This window comes from Mus caroli, unplaced genomic scaffold (assembly GCF_978045245.1).
Source record: "Mus caroli unplaced genomic scaffold, Mus_caroli_1 scaffold_11, whole genome shotgun sequence".
Taxonomy (NCBI): domain Eukaryota; kingdom Metazoa; phylum Chordata; class Mammalia; order Rodentia; family Muridae; genus Mus; species Mus caroli.
The window spans coordinates 32,554,337-32,571,911 of NW_028227266.1; the positions used below are offsets into that span (position 1 = coordinate 32,554,337).

The following is a 17,575-nucleotide window of genomic DNA, read 5'->3' on the forward strand; positions in this document are numbered from 1 at the left end:
GGCTTCTTTGCTGTTCCTGTAGGTGTTTGTCTGCAGATGCCTGGTAAGTCAGTATGAGGCCTTTGTGTCCTGTTTGGTTCTGCCTGGCCCCAGTCTTAGGTTGCTTTTTATCCTCCTCCAGCAGAACCTGGGATACCTCAGCTAGTTTTAATGGCATGCTGATTGTTCTGTATCCCGAGGTAAGGAGGCAAGCTCCTAAAAGGCCTTCTCTCTATAAAATTGTTGCTTTTTAGATGTTTTATTAGTACTGCTGCTGGTTATTTTAATTAGCAGTATGTTTTATTTGCACCCCCAGGTCGTTTGAGCCAAGATTGTAATTCAGATAAACAAAACAATATCTGATGTTCTGGAACACCCACACCTGCCATCTGGGTTTCTCCCCTGAGCTGCTTATGTTGGCAATGAAGCCAGCAGAGAGAAAGGAGGCGGTTATGTGGCGTGATGTGATGCCTCAAATGTAGATTCCTGGAGTACTTGGTACCCGAGTGTTTTTCTCCCCCACCCTCAAATTTGAGAATGAGTATCATTTGTTTTTATTTCTTTTATTAGCATGTATTAGTTGCATATATTAATGTGGTTCTGGATGGTGTTTCTATATAGGCAGTGGCATGCGTGGGTTAAATCCAGCTTGCTTTCTCCCACTTGAGTAGTTTTCAAATGGGTAATATTCTTTTGTTCAGTAATTTTCTTTTTAAAGATAACTCCTAAGTCTCGAGAAGAACTTTGCTTTCACTATATACACATTTTTGACAGTGTTTGCAGAATTCCATGGATGCCTCACTGATGGTTTAACGGTGACGTGGTGGGTACCAGTTACAGAACAAGGGTTTACCAGGCAAATTTCTACAGGCATTTTGTTTTTGAGTATAAAGTAAAGGGGTTCCCTTCATTTAAGCTCTTGCAATAAAACCATGAACTTCATGTCTCACACTTAATAAATAGCTATTGTTTGTTTCATGAGTACACATAAACTCTGCCTTGTTCATGGAAGCATCTCACTTCCGTTATAGGGCTAAGGTTGCCTTTGGCTTGCTCTCCCCTTTCTCCCTTAGTCAGTGCAGTTTTGGCATTTGCTAAGGATGAGGAAAGATACATTGTGACAGGAGAGAGCTGCAGGGCACACTTGCCTTGTCTCTTTCCTTTAGATAGAACAGTTACAAAATGTCTGCTACAGAATTCTGAGGCTGGAGAAATTATGGAGGATTTTTTTCCTTGCAGAGAGAACTCCCATGGTACCAAGTTAGAGAATGTTCCCTCTGAACATTCTTTTTCAGAATGTTTTGTTTTGTTTTGTTTTTTAAATAAATTTAAGTAGTGATGTATGCATATGGGTGTGCATGCCGTGGCGTGGCTGTGGAGGTCTGAGGACAAGCATGTGGGTGGCTACCTCCTTCCACCTTTATCTAGGTTCCAGGACTTGAACTCAGTAGCCTAGCTGAGTAGCAACTGTCTTTATTCACTGAGGCATGGTACTGTTCCCTGCCTGGACATGCTTTTGTTCAAAAACGTTTTTACTACATTTATTTAATTAGAGAGCGAGATAGAGAGATAGAGAGAGATAGAGATAGAGATAGAGAGAGAGAGAGAGAGAGAGAGAGAACGAACACAGACTGTTCAGATTCCATTATGTAGAATCTGGGATCTAGGATCAAGTTCAGGTTGTCAGGATTGGTAGCAGGTACCCTTTCCCTTCTGAGCCATCTTGCCAATCCCTACGTGCACATAATTATGGAAAGGGGAACATACCAGCTTAGTCTATCAACCAATAATTTTGTTTTAAGATATTTACAAATGAAATTCTGTCTCTGATTTTTTTAATAATAAAAACCTTTGAAATTCTCCTGGTTATATAAAAGTATTAATGCCAGACATATAGCATTTTAGGAAATGGGGTGTCTATTATCTATCTAATACCTATCAATATGTTGGTCCAATTCCTTAGCCATACTTTATTTCTGAGGCCCTTTGGCTATAGACACTTGACATGGTTTCAATATATGCCCAGAGTAGCACTGAGCAGTGCGCTCTCTAATGGGTGCTTAGATGGTGTGAAAGCTCCGCCCCATGAGTGGACTAATGCCACCTGAGGTCCGAGTTGTCCTATTTGGTACTGGGTATTTGATGCCCCTAGTGTCTGTTTCTCCCTTGCTTTTCTTGCCTTTTGTCATAGAGTGCTACAGCACAAAGACCTCACCATATACCATACTTATCTCTTGATCTTTCTAGCCTTCAGCCCTGTGAAAGCCAAAGAGATCCCTCCTCTTTATAGATTATCCAGTCCCAGGTATTTTGTTATAACAACAGAAACAGCCTTTTGTTATAACATTTAAATGGATTGTGTGTGTGTGTGTACACATGATGTATTCATGCTGGGCCACACATGTCATGGGCTGCATGTGGAGGTCAGAGGACTCTGTGGAGTCTCTTCTCTCTTTGGACCTTTATGTGGGTTCCAGGGATTGATCAGACTTAAGAGGCCATGCTTGTGCATGACTTTATGGTCAGGGCCATCTCTACCACCCTGGCCCTCTTGGTGGTTTTTAGTCAGAGATAGTGGAAAAATTAAACTATCAATCCAATGTACAGCTTTCTTGCTATCCCCCCACCCCAGAGGAAAAGAAAAGAAAGGAAAAGAAAAAAAAAACTTGTAAGTGAAAAAAAAATCACTACAAAACAAAACCCCTTCATGTTATACATGAAAGTCAACCATGACAAGTGTCAGGACCCACAGGACTTTCTATGTGAAAGTATATCCTACAAAAGTAAGGCAGCCTGACCTAGTACTACTATGAAATATCAGTAGTAGATGCTAATTTAAAATTTTTATTTACTCTCATATTGCTGTTACTGTTTCAAGGAACTTGGAGCTTATCATGTACCGATTATAGTATGTTAAAACTCAGCTGGGTGTGGTGGCGCACGCCTTTAATCCCAGCACTTGGGAGGCAGCAAATTTGTGAGTTCAAGACCTGGTCTACTGAGTGAGTTCCAGGACAGGCAGGGCTTCACAGAGAAACCCTGTCTCGAAAAGCCAAAAAAAAAAAAAAAAAAAAAAAAAAAAAACCCAAAAAAACCCAAACAAACAAAAACAAAAAAACCAAACCAAACCAAACAAAAAACCCTCTTTATTCTCTTGATTGTTTTTGAAATATCCATTAATGAAAATATTGGGTTATGATACTGAGGTTGAGACTATGGGGTTAAACACAGGTGTAATAATGAGGATGATTTTTGTACCTCATCTATACATTGATGCGATAGTTAATAGAGAATTAAAAAAAAAATGTTTTGTGCCACGTAGCATCATTGGAATGTTTGTTTTCTGTGCTGGCTCTTGTATCTGTGTCTTTGTGTACATACACATGTCTTGTCTCTGTATCCAGGTGTGTTTCTTTTAGCTACCTTGTTTATTGGTGTCCAATGTAATGTTACAATGAGGTAGCCTCTGGTTGGTTTAGGTTGAGTCTAACAGAGTTGTTCCAGCAAATTACGCCTCGTTTCTTATAGACAGGCCGGCCTTGTGTCATTGATGGACTCTTAGGCTTTTCTGTTTGGATAAGCACTTCGTGCTATATAGAAAGTGCTGTATTTACAAAAACACTGTAAACTTAATTGACCTGTTTTCCTATTTTCTTGTTCATCAGGGCATTGTAGCTTGATCATTATTTTGTTTTTAACTGCCTGTGATGGCAGAGTCTTTTAAGGTTTTCTGAAGTGCAGCTTTTCTTGGGTATGGACCACTGTGCTTTTACGTATGTTTTGGCTTATCAGTCACGTTGGGCCCCTTATGTACCAACTAGGTGGTAATCTGTGATTGACTTGTGTGTCAACTTTTGAATAAGCCTGGAGAGCCCTTTTATCAGTGCACAGCTGCTCCTCCGTGGTAGAATGGCAGGTTTGATGAAGCTGTGTCTGACCTAATTCTCATCACTAAATGGAGCAAAGAAATCTAGGGGTCTTCAGTTCTTTTGTGTAGCCAGGTTTAAAGAGGAAAGAGAAACCCTGAAACTAGGATCAGTATGGTCTAGATTCTAGAAACAGATAACTCAATAGGTAGAGAGGTAGAAAAGTCACCATGATAGAGCTGTCCATCACAGGCACTGACCCAAGTCGTCTAAGAATTCTGATTTTTCCCCCCTCATTTATTGTTTCATCATTGCTTTGTCTGTATACATTAGAATATACTTTATGGAAATTAGTTTCTCTTTAAGCTCCCCTCCTCACATTATTAAAAATATAATCTAAACCTAACCCAGTGAAGGTCATGCTTCATAACTGCCAGGGAAATTCTTGTCTCGGTGCATCACATGGTCTAAGCGAAGCTCTGGATTTTTAAATAACAGTATTAATAATATTACCTTAGCATTCTTTTTCGACTCTTTCCATGTTCTTCCTTCTCATCCCCCATCAAAGGAGGCTAGCCAAGTGTCTGATGGCAGCATCACACCACCAGTCTAGTCTGTTCTAGTTTAGCTAGTTTGTAGCAGACTTAAAATACTTTTCTTTGACCATTTGTTTTGCGGTTACCATAATTCTGTTACTTTTTCCCACGAAGCCAGTGCCAGCAATAAACTTGAAAATCCACTGAGGGTTGCATTTAAGGCAAGGGTCGACTCTGCAGTTTTGCACAGTAGTTCCTTGAAATTCGCTGTATTTCGTCTTTTCATTGATCTTTCCCAAGTTGCTTTTCATCATTTCACCATTTGTATGCAAGCTTTATAACCCTCCCGTACCTTCACGATGAATGCCAGAATTATCTGGATTCCACAATTCTTGGTTTCCTGTGCTCAGGAGCAGGAAGGCGTCATCTGTTAGAAAGAGGGAAAGGAACTCTTGATGTGTCCTTTTAAAAAACACACAACTTTTGTGAACAGAGCCTAAGCCTGCCCTTAGAGTTTCTTTTGGTGTCTAATTAGGACCACATTGACGCCTGTTGCAGCTTGGCTGCTCCTAGCTGTTGCCTCTTTTTTCACTGTGACCCTTGATCCTTGTGACCTTTCGTGGGGTTAGTCTTAGGCCCTTTCTATTGTGTCGGTGCTGGAGTGGCTCATGTGGAGTTGATTATTTCTTTGCTCACTTGGCCTTTTTGGTGCCATGGCTCCTACGTCACTTCCATTTTTTTCCCTTCTACTCTTGCTGGTCCTCAGTGGAAGGAGACACTTCTGCAGGCGGCAGGGTTGTTTGTATGTTTGTTTGGCTCAACTGAGATCGGGGGGGGGGGGAGGTTGGGGAAAGGCTGCAGAATCTGTGGGTGCCAGCCTAAGGTTGATCTGAATGATGTCAGGGTCATTAAGAAGTGTGTACAAATGGCACTGTCCAAATTTCACACTGAGAGCGCTTCGCTCACCGGGAGAGCAGGATTTCAGAGTAGGTAGCTTGGAACCTTCCTATGAGATTGGCAGATTCCTTCTCCCACCTCCAGGCTATGCAGCAGGTCACAGAACCAGGGATGCTTTAGTTTGTAAGTGTATTTCCTCCCCCAACCCCACGCCACCAGAATGACACACTAATAGATAGTGTATTCGTTGTGACTAAAATGATGGTACTTTCTTTGCTTCTCCTTGCCTCGCCCTCCTCCAGTCCCTGTTGTGAAATTACTGAACAGTGACTGCCAGCTGTCTCATTTTGGGGGTCCTCATGTACACACAGTGAGGAGACCGATCCAGCAAAGCCTTTGGTAGTTAGAGTGACTGTCTAGGGATGTGGAACAGGTTTGATTATCTCGCTCACAGCACCTTTTAGAGGTACGTGAGAGGTGTGGGGAGGGTGGGCTGACTTGGTGACATTTCAGGACTGGTTTTCCATCAAGCCTCTTCAGTCACATGCCTGGGTAACCGGTTCTGCCTCCCCCTTTTTAAGTTCCTCCAGCAGCAGCTTTGTTGGGCTCCTTAGTCTTGAGTGAGGAGTTCCTGCTGCTTCAGATGAGGAGACTTTTCAGGACTCAGCCTGCCCTCCTCTATTCAGGCCAGCAGTTGTGTTTGCTGTTGACCCCCACATTTGTACCTTGCTCCACAAGTCCAATCAGCTCTCTTAGATCCCCACTTACATCCGTCTCAGCATCTCCACAGGCGCCCCCATCCCCTGCACCACCTTCTGGACAGTAAGCATGAAGGCCCTGCTGTTTCTCATGGATTTCCTGTAGGAGAAAATGCAGACCGTCCACAGAGTCACTTTGTAGTCAGAGATGTAGCCTGTCACTTTGGTTCCTTCTTTCTTGTCAGAGCAGCCAGGAAACAGGAAGTGGATGGACAAATGGATCCTGGTGATGTCTGAGCTGCACCTTCTTTCCCAGACTGGTTTGCTTGTGAACTTCGTCCTGTCCATTTTACCGTTCATATTATTTAAATATGTCCAAGATGTTAGGGGCAATTTCTCTCATGCGAGTCCTTTTCTCTTTCCTACCTGCTTCCTAACTTGTCTTCAACCGTTTTCCACATTGTAGTGTAGATGGCACTTCACAGGTGCAGATCTGAGCGTGTCCTCTCCTGTGGAAAGTAGTCCTGTCAGGATGAAAGCCAGATACCTTAATGTGGTGTGATATATATGCACACACACACACACACGGTTTCTGTGTGCCTTTGTACCTCTCTCAGAATATAATAACCCCATGCTCCAGCCCATAAGCTCTCTTACTCTCTATATATAGATTCGGTGTGCACGCTGTCCATCCTTTCTGTTTAGAATCTGTCTCTTCCTTTTCTTTCCTCTTCACCATTCTCCCAACAGATTCCTTAATTTGTTACTTTGATTTCATCTAATCTAACTTTATCTTTCTGTAAAGAGTCACAATCTCTTTCTTTATGTAGCCTAGGCTGACCTTGAACCTGCAGCATTTCTCCTGCCTCCTCTGAGAAGCCCTAACCCCAGGTCTAGGTGAAAGAAATCTCCTGTCCTTCCTGTGTCACCTGTACAGGTGATTCTGTTGTTCATCTGTCTCTCCCTTCAGTGTTTTTATGTGTTGATATCTTTTCACACTTTAACTGTGTTACACCCTGAAAACTTTTATTTCTTACAAACTCAGTCACTTATTGGAGGTGGTCTTCACTGATTGCAGTGGAAACATTACATTAGGCTCCAACTCAATAAAAGCAAGCTCTCATAGATAAGAAAAGAAGTCTACTGGTCACTGAGAGCTGATTTGTAGAGGTGATAGACAATAAGGACTATGGAGAAGTTCCTTGAAGGTTTTTTGTTTGTTTGTTGTAATGATTTTTAGCTGTCTTGTGTTCCTAGTTCACTTAAAGTTCCAGCAGAGAGAAAAGACAGCAGATGAAGTATGGCTGTTTCATGACCCTTAGAAATGGGGCCATGGCTCTAGACAGATTAGAACACTCTCACTGCCTTCCTACTTGGCACTGCCCACAAAGCCCCCTGTTTTTGAGGACAATGCAATTCAGTTTTTTAGTATGGTGCTTATGACGAAATGAATCATAAACTGGTAGTTGTTTCTTTAAAGGTGTAACACCAACACATGACTTTTGAAGGGTTTTGCTTTAGCCTCTTAAAAGATATACTGCCTAGAAAGGAACCATCCACAAAGTGGAAAAGCTGTTCAACAGCCACTGTGACAATAAAAATTGTTATCTGAACCGGTTGTAGTGGCACAAGTTTTTAATTCCTGTGCTCAGGAGGCAGAGGCAGGCAGATCTCTGAGTGTCAAGCCAGCCTGGTCTACAAGAGCAAGTTCCAGGACAGCCAAGACTACCCAGAGATGCCCTGTGTGTTGACTAATCAATTGCAGGGACTTCTGCTAGAAGAGATGGATTCCGTGACAGCTTTGTATAGGAAATGAAAGCTTCTTCACTAAATGATTTAAATATTTCAAATGAAGAAAAAAATTGACAGGTAATATGCAGGTAGTTCAATGTGGTTTTTTGTTTGTTTTTTAAATGTCTTGTGTTTGAATTCTCTGTAACTGTGCTGGATTAATCTTCCTGCACTTAGCCGAGGTTTCCCCCTCAGCATAGTCTACATTTTAGTTAGTGCAGAAAAAGATTTTTTGTTTCAACAGTTGCTAAATGGCACGTTTTGAAATTGATTGGAAATAGGAATCAGTTCTCTCTTTATTTAAGATCACATTTCATGAAGAATAAGATTTCCTTTAAAATGCAAACTAACTTAAAGAATTTCCGATTTTGAAGAATCATACTGATCCCAAAGCCAAGTTTTTGTTCACAATTAGGGCAAGAGAAGGAGGGGGGGGGTCATTCAGAAAGAGCCTTGATCAGCCTTGGGGGGCTTGGGGTGTGCTAGGGAGCAGGGTAATTCAGAAAGAGCCAATCAGGCTTAGGAAAGCAGACGTGATGCTTCGAAAACAAAGTAATCAAATCTAAAACCTCAGGAAGGGCTTTCCCCAAAGGGCTGTTCTGGCAGCATGTCGAAGAGGGGTTAGAAAAGCAGTAAGTTCACAACCTGAACAATGAGTTAAGCAAACTTCAGGGAAGTATTTCCTCTCTGAGCTCAGCTGAGGCGTACCTTTAGCCCCCTGCTGCCAGAAGAACCCAGCTGAACCCAGCATGGCACAGAAACTGTGGCTGTTATACACAGTCACCTGTGTGCACGGGGAGGGAAAGGCTCAAATCTCAGCCACGGAGGATACAACAGCTCTCCCTTGACCCTCAAGATCCAAGGAGAGGAACTGTGCTCCAAGATATCGAGTCTGTCTGCAGTGTGGAGGAACAAAGAGTGGACTCCATTTCTAGACAAGTGGGCTGCTTCTTGTAGCTGCTCTCCTTTCTTTTTGGTGTGTGTGTGTGTGTGTGTGTGTGTGTGTGTGTGTGTGTGTGTATGTGTGTGTGTGTATGCACTCGAGTGCGTGCACTGCCTACTTAATTGAACCTAGTTTATTTTACTGCCTCTTTCAGTTAGGAAAATAGCTGCATATACTTCTATTTTATATGTGATGGATGGAGAAAATAAAAGCAGGATGGGAGGGAGATTTATATTCTTGGACAGCAGATTGAAATTTTGAGTACCAGCAGATTTTGCATATAATTTTATTTTTGGAGAAACACATGTTATAAATTAAAACTACCCGGTAACTACACAGAACGCAGCGATTCTTTGCCTTCCCTCTTGATGGATTTAGGGTTGAAAGCAGATTTTCCCCCCCATGATCTTTTTGTCATGGAAGAACAAAGGTCAATAGTGTGATGAATGTTTTCATGTACTTCAGTGAGTTGGTCAGTTATAGTTCATATCCACATTTGGCTTATACAATACATCAATCTGCACCATAAACGGAGGAGACAATTACTTAACTGTGCAGACAGTGGTTGTTAGGAATGGTGCTGGAAACTGGTTTCTTTTGAGAAAAACACCTTGATGATATGTATTTAAAAAAAAAATCCTTTGGGTCTGGAATGATTAACTCAGAGGTTAAGAACACTGTCTATTCTTCCAGAGGTCCTCAGTTCAATTCCCATCACCCACATGGTGGCTTATAACCATCTGTAATGGGATCTGGTGCTCTCTTCTGGCCTGCAGACATACATGAAGACAGAACGCAGTAAAAACAAACTAAAATGTCCATATCCGTGATGTGGGAATTCTGCTTCCAAGAATATAACCTCAGGACACGTAGTTAAAAGAGTAACTAAAGATTTATGGACAATATTCACTCATATGCATGAGATGTATGTGCACAATATGGCTTAAGTCACTTTAAGTATGTGTAACTTAAAAGTTAGTTTTTATTAAAGTAACTTTATTTGCATATTAAAGTATTCAAAAAGGGTAATTTATCTATATTAAGTGTATCCACTCAACAGAGTGTATGGTGGTTTGAGTGAAAATGCCCCCCATAGACTTATAGACAATGGCATTGTTCAAAAGGATTAGGAAATCCTCTCTGGCCTTGGAGTGGGTGTGGCCTTAGAGGAGGTCACTAGAGGTGGACTTGGGGGCTTCAGAAACTCAAGCCAGTCCCAGTGTCTGTATCTCTGGACTTCCATCCTGCTGGTCACTAGTGTCAGCAGAGAGGGTGAGAGGAGGCTGGGATGACAGACAATGTTGTTGAGAGAATGAGGGATGCTTTCTATCGAACGTAACATAAGTGTTTGTAGGGGAGAGATGACATTATGGTAAGGCCACTGTGCAACATGGCGGGAGGAATAAAGGGGGAATTTGTGTGTGTGTGTGTGTTGGATGGAGGGAGGAAGGGGAGAAGGAGAGGGGCCGAGACAGTAATAATAGTAGTAATGCTAATATTTGACAAAGATGAAACTTTGGAAAGTGACATAGCATTGCGTGACTTTTGTCCCATGCTGCTCATGAGTCTCCTTTGATTTGAACTGGTCTCACCTTCTGTGTGACGTTTAGTGGTAAGGCTGATGTGCGATTCTGTTGTTTCTCTCTTCAAGTCACCTGACCTATAGATGACATTATCCCTATGGTCCTCTAACCTGAGCTCTGCACACACAGAAGTCAAGCCCACAGATGTTTAGTAAGAGCCTCTTGTGGATATAGGTTCTCTCTAACTTACAAAATCACCTGAAGCCGGGCATGGTGGCACACGCCTGTAATCCCAGCACTCGGGAGGCAGAGGCAGGAGGATTTCTGAGTTCGAGGCCAGCCTGGTCTACAGAGTGAGTTCCAGGACAGCCGGGGCTACGCAGAAAAACCCTGTCTCGAAAAACCAAAACCAAAAAACCAAAAAAACCCCAAATCACCTGAGATCATGTTAAAAGTAACCACATGGCCAGGCATGATGGATCAAGCCTGTAGTCTGAGCATCAAGGAGGTAGAGGTAGGAGGGTCATTGCAAGTTTGAGGCTCGCCTGAGTTACATAGAGGGTAGCCACCACTATACAGTGAAACCTTGTCTAAAAGTGTAAAAGAGCAGCCCAGTAGGCTTTATCAAGGAAGCTTCCATGTGATCGTATTTAGGTAGAAATAATGAGCTGTGAAATGTTTAAGAGCAGCTATAAATTAGGTCCTGTGCCAGGGTTAAAGTTCACTGTAAAGTCCGTGTCGCTGCCTTTTAATAAATAAATAGTTGAAGAAAGACTTGGCAAAAGGAAGAAACAGTTCTGCATGTCCGCATTTTCTCGGAGTGTCTCCTGTTAACAAGTCAGTGAGTGTTTACTTAGCCTTCACCACTGCTGTCTGTCCTTAGCCTTAACTAGGATAGTTCAAATAAACCAAAAAAGTTTTCACACAACTGACCCCTTCTGCCAGTTCATCGGCTCCCACTTCTTAAAGGGATCACCGGGAAAAGAAATGGAGAGGATGTCAGAGATGGAGATCAACTTGCGTTTGTAGGCTTTCAAGCCCAAGGCACAGATGAGCAGATCCCAAGCCACTGACTCAGAGGCTCACTGCTATGCTTTCTTTCACTGCCCAGTTTTCACATGGTGAATATGGCCCTTCTTAGTGTAGACAACTGCTCACTGCTGAGGTGCTGTTACTATAGCCAGTCATTCTGTTATGTTGTATTCCACAGCCCATCTCCAGCCCTGGCCAACCAGGAACACAGGGCAGGATCTGCAGAGGTTCCTGATGACCGTGCCCAGCATAACACCAGCACAGAGGAAGGGTTTAGTACACTTTTGCTGATTTTTTTTTTTAAATTAGGCACAGGAGTAAATAATGAGTGAAGGAACAAACAGGATAGTTAGAACATACTTAGTGCAGTGTCAGTTTTTATGAAATATGATTGCACACATGGAAGTTTCATTATATTGGAGTAGTACTTTTGTTCTAAGGGACATGATAGAATGCTTTTTTTCTGGAAAGTGGAACTTTACAACATTGAGTATGCTTGGTTTTAAGGAGGATACATCATGTCACCAGATTAGATGAGTGAGAGCAAAGCAGAAAGATGTCCAGGCTTTAGAAGGAGTTGGCCATCTCTAGAAGATACATTGTTAAACCGACTCATTTTACTTGTATCTTCTCATTGTCCATTTCCCCCACTAGAATGTAAGGCTTAAACTTATGTCTGTGTTATTTTATTTCTATGTTTGTAATAAAAATCGCCCCACATCTAACTCTTAGGATGATATCTACTATTGAAAAACATTTGCTTTATGAATGAATGATTTTGATACATATTTCTAAATTGTCTCCAAAAAGAACTCACTGGTCCTATCTCAGCCATCATCTATGTGGTGGTTTGTCTCCATGTCCTTGCCAGCCCTGAAATTTATGGACTTCTTAAAAGTTTTCTAAATGTACTCTACTGTCTCTAGCTTAACAACAACAACAACAACAACATCAATCAGAGAAAGTGCCTTTCCCTCAGGATATCTGTCAGAGCCATTCATCTGTCTGCAGCCAGTTTCTCCCAGTTTTCCTGCTGCATGGCAGAATTTGGGAAGTGTCTGTCCTTCCTTCTCTCCCTTTGTCTCCTGCTATCTACATGTCCTTAATTCCCATTAAGTTAGCCTCTCTCTGCTGAATCACTCTTGTCAACATTACGGGCCTTCTGCATCGTACCCTTTGGATAGCAGCTAAGCTTACACTGCTGACTACTAGAGGGCATTCTCCTGGGTTTGTCCTGTTCATTGCTTCTTTCTTTACATCCCTGTTGCTCCTTCTCTGTTCAGTCTCTAAAGGTTCTTGTTCTCCAAGCATATTCTCCATAGAAAAGCCTGAGGTTATGTCCGATTTTCTTATATCTGAAATCTACATTTCCAGCTCTGACTTCTCCGTATGACTCATTTAAGCAACTTTGGACTTTATGGTAGCAGCTATATGCTCAGTTGATAATCTTACATGTTCTTCAGGCACACAGAACTGCTTATTCTCCCCTTCACTTTGTATCACACTTTCTGGATTTTCTACTCTAGTAAATAGACATTCTTTACTCTTTTATACCAAACCCTTGGCATGGGTCTGCACCTCATACGTCATCTCCCGGCCTGTGTTAATTCCTTTGCTTCTGCTTCTAGATGGTGTCTCAAATAGAATCAAATATCTTCATCGCCCACCTTGCCCTATCCATCTCTCAAGGGCCCAGTGTCTCTTGGTGCTTCTTCCTCTTCCATTCTTGACCCACTTCAGTGTGATCTCCACTAGCTCAGAGTAGTTCACCAGTAATGGAATATCCTAGTCCCCAGAAGAAAGAATAAAGCTTCTAACCCTAGTCTAGTGTCTACTCTCTATGTGGATTGAGAAGACAGAGGTCATAAGGAACCTAAGATGAGGTGATCAGTTTAAAGATGCTGGGATTCTTAGCATTTAAATTTTCTTTCTGTTTTGAATGTTTTTCAGTAAGCGGAGGCCTGGGCTTTCTCTGAAAGTCTTCCCAGCCTACTTCTGTAACTGGGCGATATGCATCCAGACCTCGGACCCTTATGGACATTGCTGTATGTTCTTGTGATTCTGTGTTCTTCTGTGAGCTCAGGTAAGAGGAGAATGATGAGGCCGGGGCTGAAGCCTTTCTTCTTAATCTTTTTGCTTTATACTTATGTGAGGATGTATGTGTTTGTGTGTGTGTGTGTGTGTATAATTCATTGAGCAGCATTTATTACCTGTTTACAAAAAACTGTAGGGGCCTGGCATAGTGGCACATCTTTAATCCCAGCACTGGGGAGGCAGAGGTAGTCGGATCTCTGTGAGTTTAAGGCCAGCCTGGTCCACCAATCAAAACCAGGACAGTCAGGGCTCTTATATAGAGAAACCCTACCTCAAAAACTGGGGGTGGGGGGATGGTGAAGATGGACCTATGAATTTTTATCAGGATTAAGAGCTACCACATATAGAGATGAAAGACTGTCTTGGTCATAGATGCAGATGAAAAGTATTTAATGTATTTTTTTCTCTGTTTTCTGAACCTTCCTCCTTGTATCTCCGTTTTACACCCGGGAATGTTCCATTGTAGACTTGGCACCTTATTTTATTTCTGAGCCACTCTCTGCTGTCCAGAAGCTTGGTAGACCTGTGGTCCTACATTGTTCTGCTAAACCTGTTACTGCCCGAATCTCATGGTTGCATAATGGAAAACGGTTGGACAGAAACACAGAACAGATAAAGATTCATCGGGGGACTTTGACCATTCTGTCTCTTAACCCTTCCCTTTCTGGTTGCTACCAGTGTGTTGCCAACAACAGCGTTGGTGCCATTGTGAGCAGCCCCGCAACAGTGTCCGCTGCAGGTAAGTGTAGTTTAATCTTGTTATCTGTTGTTTTTCTTGAAATCCAAGAGCTTTCTATTCTGTGCTGCATTTTTTTAAATATATTTTATTACGTATTTTCCTCAATTACATTTCCAATGCTATCCCAAAAGTCCCCCATACCCTCCCCCCTCTCCCCCATTTCCCTACCCACCCATTCCCATTTTTTTTTTTTTTGGCCCTAGGGTTCCCCTGTACTGGGGCATATAAAGTTTGTGTGTCCAATGGGCCTCTCTTTCCAGTGATGGCCGACTAGGCCATCTTTTGATACATATGCAGCTAGAGTCAAGAGCTCCAGGGTACTGGTTAGTTCATAATGTTGTACCACCTATAGGGTTGCAGGTCCCTTTAGCTCCTTGGGTACTTTCTCCAGCTCCTCCATTGGGAGCCCTGTGATCCATCCAATAGCTGACTGTGAGCATCCACTTCTGTGTTTGCTAGGCCCCGGCATAGTCTCACAAGAGACAGCTATATCAGGGTCCTTTCAGCAAAATCTTGCTAGTGTATGCAATGGTATCAGCGTTTGGAAGCTGATTATGGGATGGATCCCTGGGTATGGCAGTCTCTAGATGGTCCATCCTTTCGTCACAGCTCCAATCTTTGTTTCTGTAACTCCTTCCATGGATGTTTTGTTCCCAATTCTAAGAAAGGGTACAGTGACCCCACTTTGGTCTTCATTCTTCTTGAGTTTCATGTGCTTAGCAGATTGTATTATATATCTTGGGTATCCTAAGTTTTGGGCTAATATCCACTTATCAGTGAGTACATATTGTGTGAGTTCCTTTGTGATTGTGTTACCTCACTCAGGATGATGCCCTCCAGGTCCATCCATTTGCCTAGGAATTTCATAAATTCATTCTTTTTAATAGCTGAGTAGTACTCCATTGTGTAAATGTACCACATTTTCTGTATCCATTCCTCTGTTGAGGGGCATCTGGGTTCTTTCCAGCTTCTGGCTATTATAAATAAGGCTGCTATGAACATAGTGGAGTATGTGTCCTTCTTACCGGTTGGAACATCTTCTGGATATATGCCCAGGAGAGGTATTGCTGGATTCTCCGGTAGTTCTATGTCCAATTTTCAAAGGAACCGCCAGACTGATTTCCAGAGTGGTTGTACAAGCTTGCAATCCCACCAACAATGGAGGAGTGTTCCTCTTTCTCCACATCCTCGCCAGCATCTACTGCATTTTTTATAATGGGAAAAACTTGGGGCACTGATGTGAGACTTGTATGCATATGAGGAGTTCTTATCCTAAGCTTTCTTTGACTGCGGATAGCTGGGGAAAGATACTGGAACCTCTGTAGCCAAGCCTAGTGGCCTAATCTCTAGTCATAGTGTAGAGATGATTTCTTTAAGTTAGCACAGGACAGTTTTCTAGTATGGATTCTGGGCAGTCTCTTGGAGCATCTTTTAAAGCCCTTAATATCAATACAGACCAATCAGTTGGCTTTGATACTCATTTATGTCATGCAGCCCTCCATCCTTCTTTCACATCTAAATGTTTTATTTCCCTCAATTGCCAGGGTATTGTAATTTATGTAATTTAAACCAGGCCAAGGGAACAGGGAGAAAAAAAAACTGACTCTAAAGAAAGGAATGTGAAGAATTGAACTTATGGAAAATCTGGAATGCATGGTTTTTCTTAGTACGTTTGAGCCATCTGCCTCTCAAGTGGCGATGGCTTCCAGTAATGGAAAACGGCTTTGTGAGGGCACCCCTATTTACAGAACCAATCTGGACTGCCCTGGAGTAGTGAGTTTGTCATAACTGAGAAGAGTAAATGTTTTTGTAGAGCTGTGACCCATGCACAGCTCCAAGACACACACTGGAGGGTTGATTTCCTGGAGGCAGGCAGCTGGCTTTCTCGGGTGGTGAGGATAATGAAGAACCTGCTCACTCCACAGTGAACTGTTTAAACTGAGAGGAGGCAGCACCAGACCGGTGCATCCAGGCGCAGTGGGCTACTGTGCTTTACAGCAGCCTGGGTTCATTCCCTGAAGCCTGAGCATCCCTCTGGATGGGAAAGGATTTGTCCGGACAGAATGGGAGTCAGTTTGCTTTGCAGTTCTCTCTGGTGGCTTTGGAGCAGTTTGTTTTCCTTACAGCTCCCTGAAGGCAGTGGCTTTGAAAACCTCTGTGTCCTGACGTAGCTGTCAGTCCTCAAGCACGCCTCCTGCTCCAGCGGCTTTCTCATATGGAAAAACAAAAAATGTTATTTCTGGCTGTGGGGGTACACACCTGTAATCCTAGCAGTGGGAGGCTGAGTTAGGAGGATCACAAGTTGGAGGCTAGCTTCAGCCACATGATGCTGTATAATGAAACCTGCCCACAAACAAACAAACAAACAAACAAACAAACCAAAAAAGATCCTGCCGTCCTCAAGACTGAGATCGGCTGGCACAGACCCTGCCGTCCTCAGGACTGGGATCAGCTGGCACAAATGGCCATTTCACGTTTCCAATCTTTACGCTTCCTTTGAATTGTCTTGTATTCATTTGTTTACTTGTTCATTTCAGCTCTGGGCGATTTCGATTCATCAACAATGCACGTTATTACTGCAGAAGAGAAAAACACAGGCTTCATTGGCTGCAGGGTACCACAGAGTAACCCCAAAGCTGAGGTGCGCTATAAGATCCGGGGAAAGTGGCTGAAGCAATCCACAGGTGAGTCCTGTTTGGGGTGTGCTCTCAGAGGAGGAAGCTGAGACAGCTGGTTACATTAGACAAGTTACTCCCAGGACTCGCCCCTTAATCTCCCAGTGCCTTATTTAAAACCACTTCTTTGAGAAAATGTCCCTCAGGGGCGTGTATAAATAGGATGATCTGTCACTTTCTTCCCTTCATTTGATAAAGTGTATCACACCTGGTGTGTGCCCTGTATGCTTTTGTTTGTTAGGCTGTTAGACACCTCTTTATCTGCCACCTCATCCTCCATACTGGAATGTAAAGTGCATTAATGCAGGGCCTTTGTCTGCTCTCTGCATTGCCATGCCATGACTGGCTGAGGACAGCTACTCCTTGTGTATTTATCGAGAAACATGTTGAGTAGCCAGTGGCTGAATGCTGTGTGGCTATAGGTTGTGATGTGTCCACATGGATTTGTGCTCATTGTGTCTTGGTCCAAATAAGGTTTGTGGATTTTCTGGCTCTGACTGTCTGCTAAAGGTTTTTGAGTTGGGGTTTTGCTATGTGAGGATTCCTGGGCTTGTCTTTTCTTTCTCCTTTGTAACAAAGCTTCTTTGGCTGTGAATTTACTGCTAGTCTTCTGTGTAAATCTCAACAGTGGCTGTTAGTTCCAGTTGAGTTGTGGGGTCTGTAGGAAGGAAGAGCCTGGAGCTCTGTAGGTGAGGATGACCTTGACCCTCTGACAGGCCTTCCTCTGCCTCTCACGTGCTGGGATTATAGACATGTGCCTCCGTGTCTGATATCATGTGGTGGATGCTGGTGCTGAACCCAG

The 17,575-nt window shown here is 42.9% G+C and overlaps 1 protein-coding gene across 4 annotated transcripts in view; it reads left to right on the forward strand.

The window, feature by feature from the left end:
• Cdon (cell adhesion associated, oncogene regulated) overlaps window positions 1-17,575 on the forward strand; it is a 96,211-nt gene that overhangs the window by 24,747 nt on the left and 53,889 nt on the right. For all 4 annotated transcript variants that reach the window (XR_015048922.1, XM_085844519.1, XM_085844520.1 and 1 more), the window contains exons 2-4: window positions 13,216-13,348; window positions 13,826-14,098; window positions 16,636-16,782. Coding sequence is in view for 3 of the 4 variants with exons in the window: in XM_085844519.1 (XP_085700645.1) it covers window positions 13,276-13,348; window positions 13,826-14,098; window positions 16,636-16,782 (493 nt within the window). In the remaining variant the exon portion in view is untranslated. The remainder of the gene's footprint in view (window positions 1-13,215; window positions 13,349-13,825; window positions 14,099-16,635; window positions 16,783-17,575) is intronic.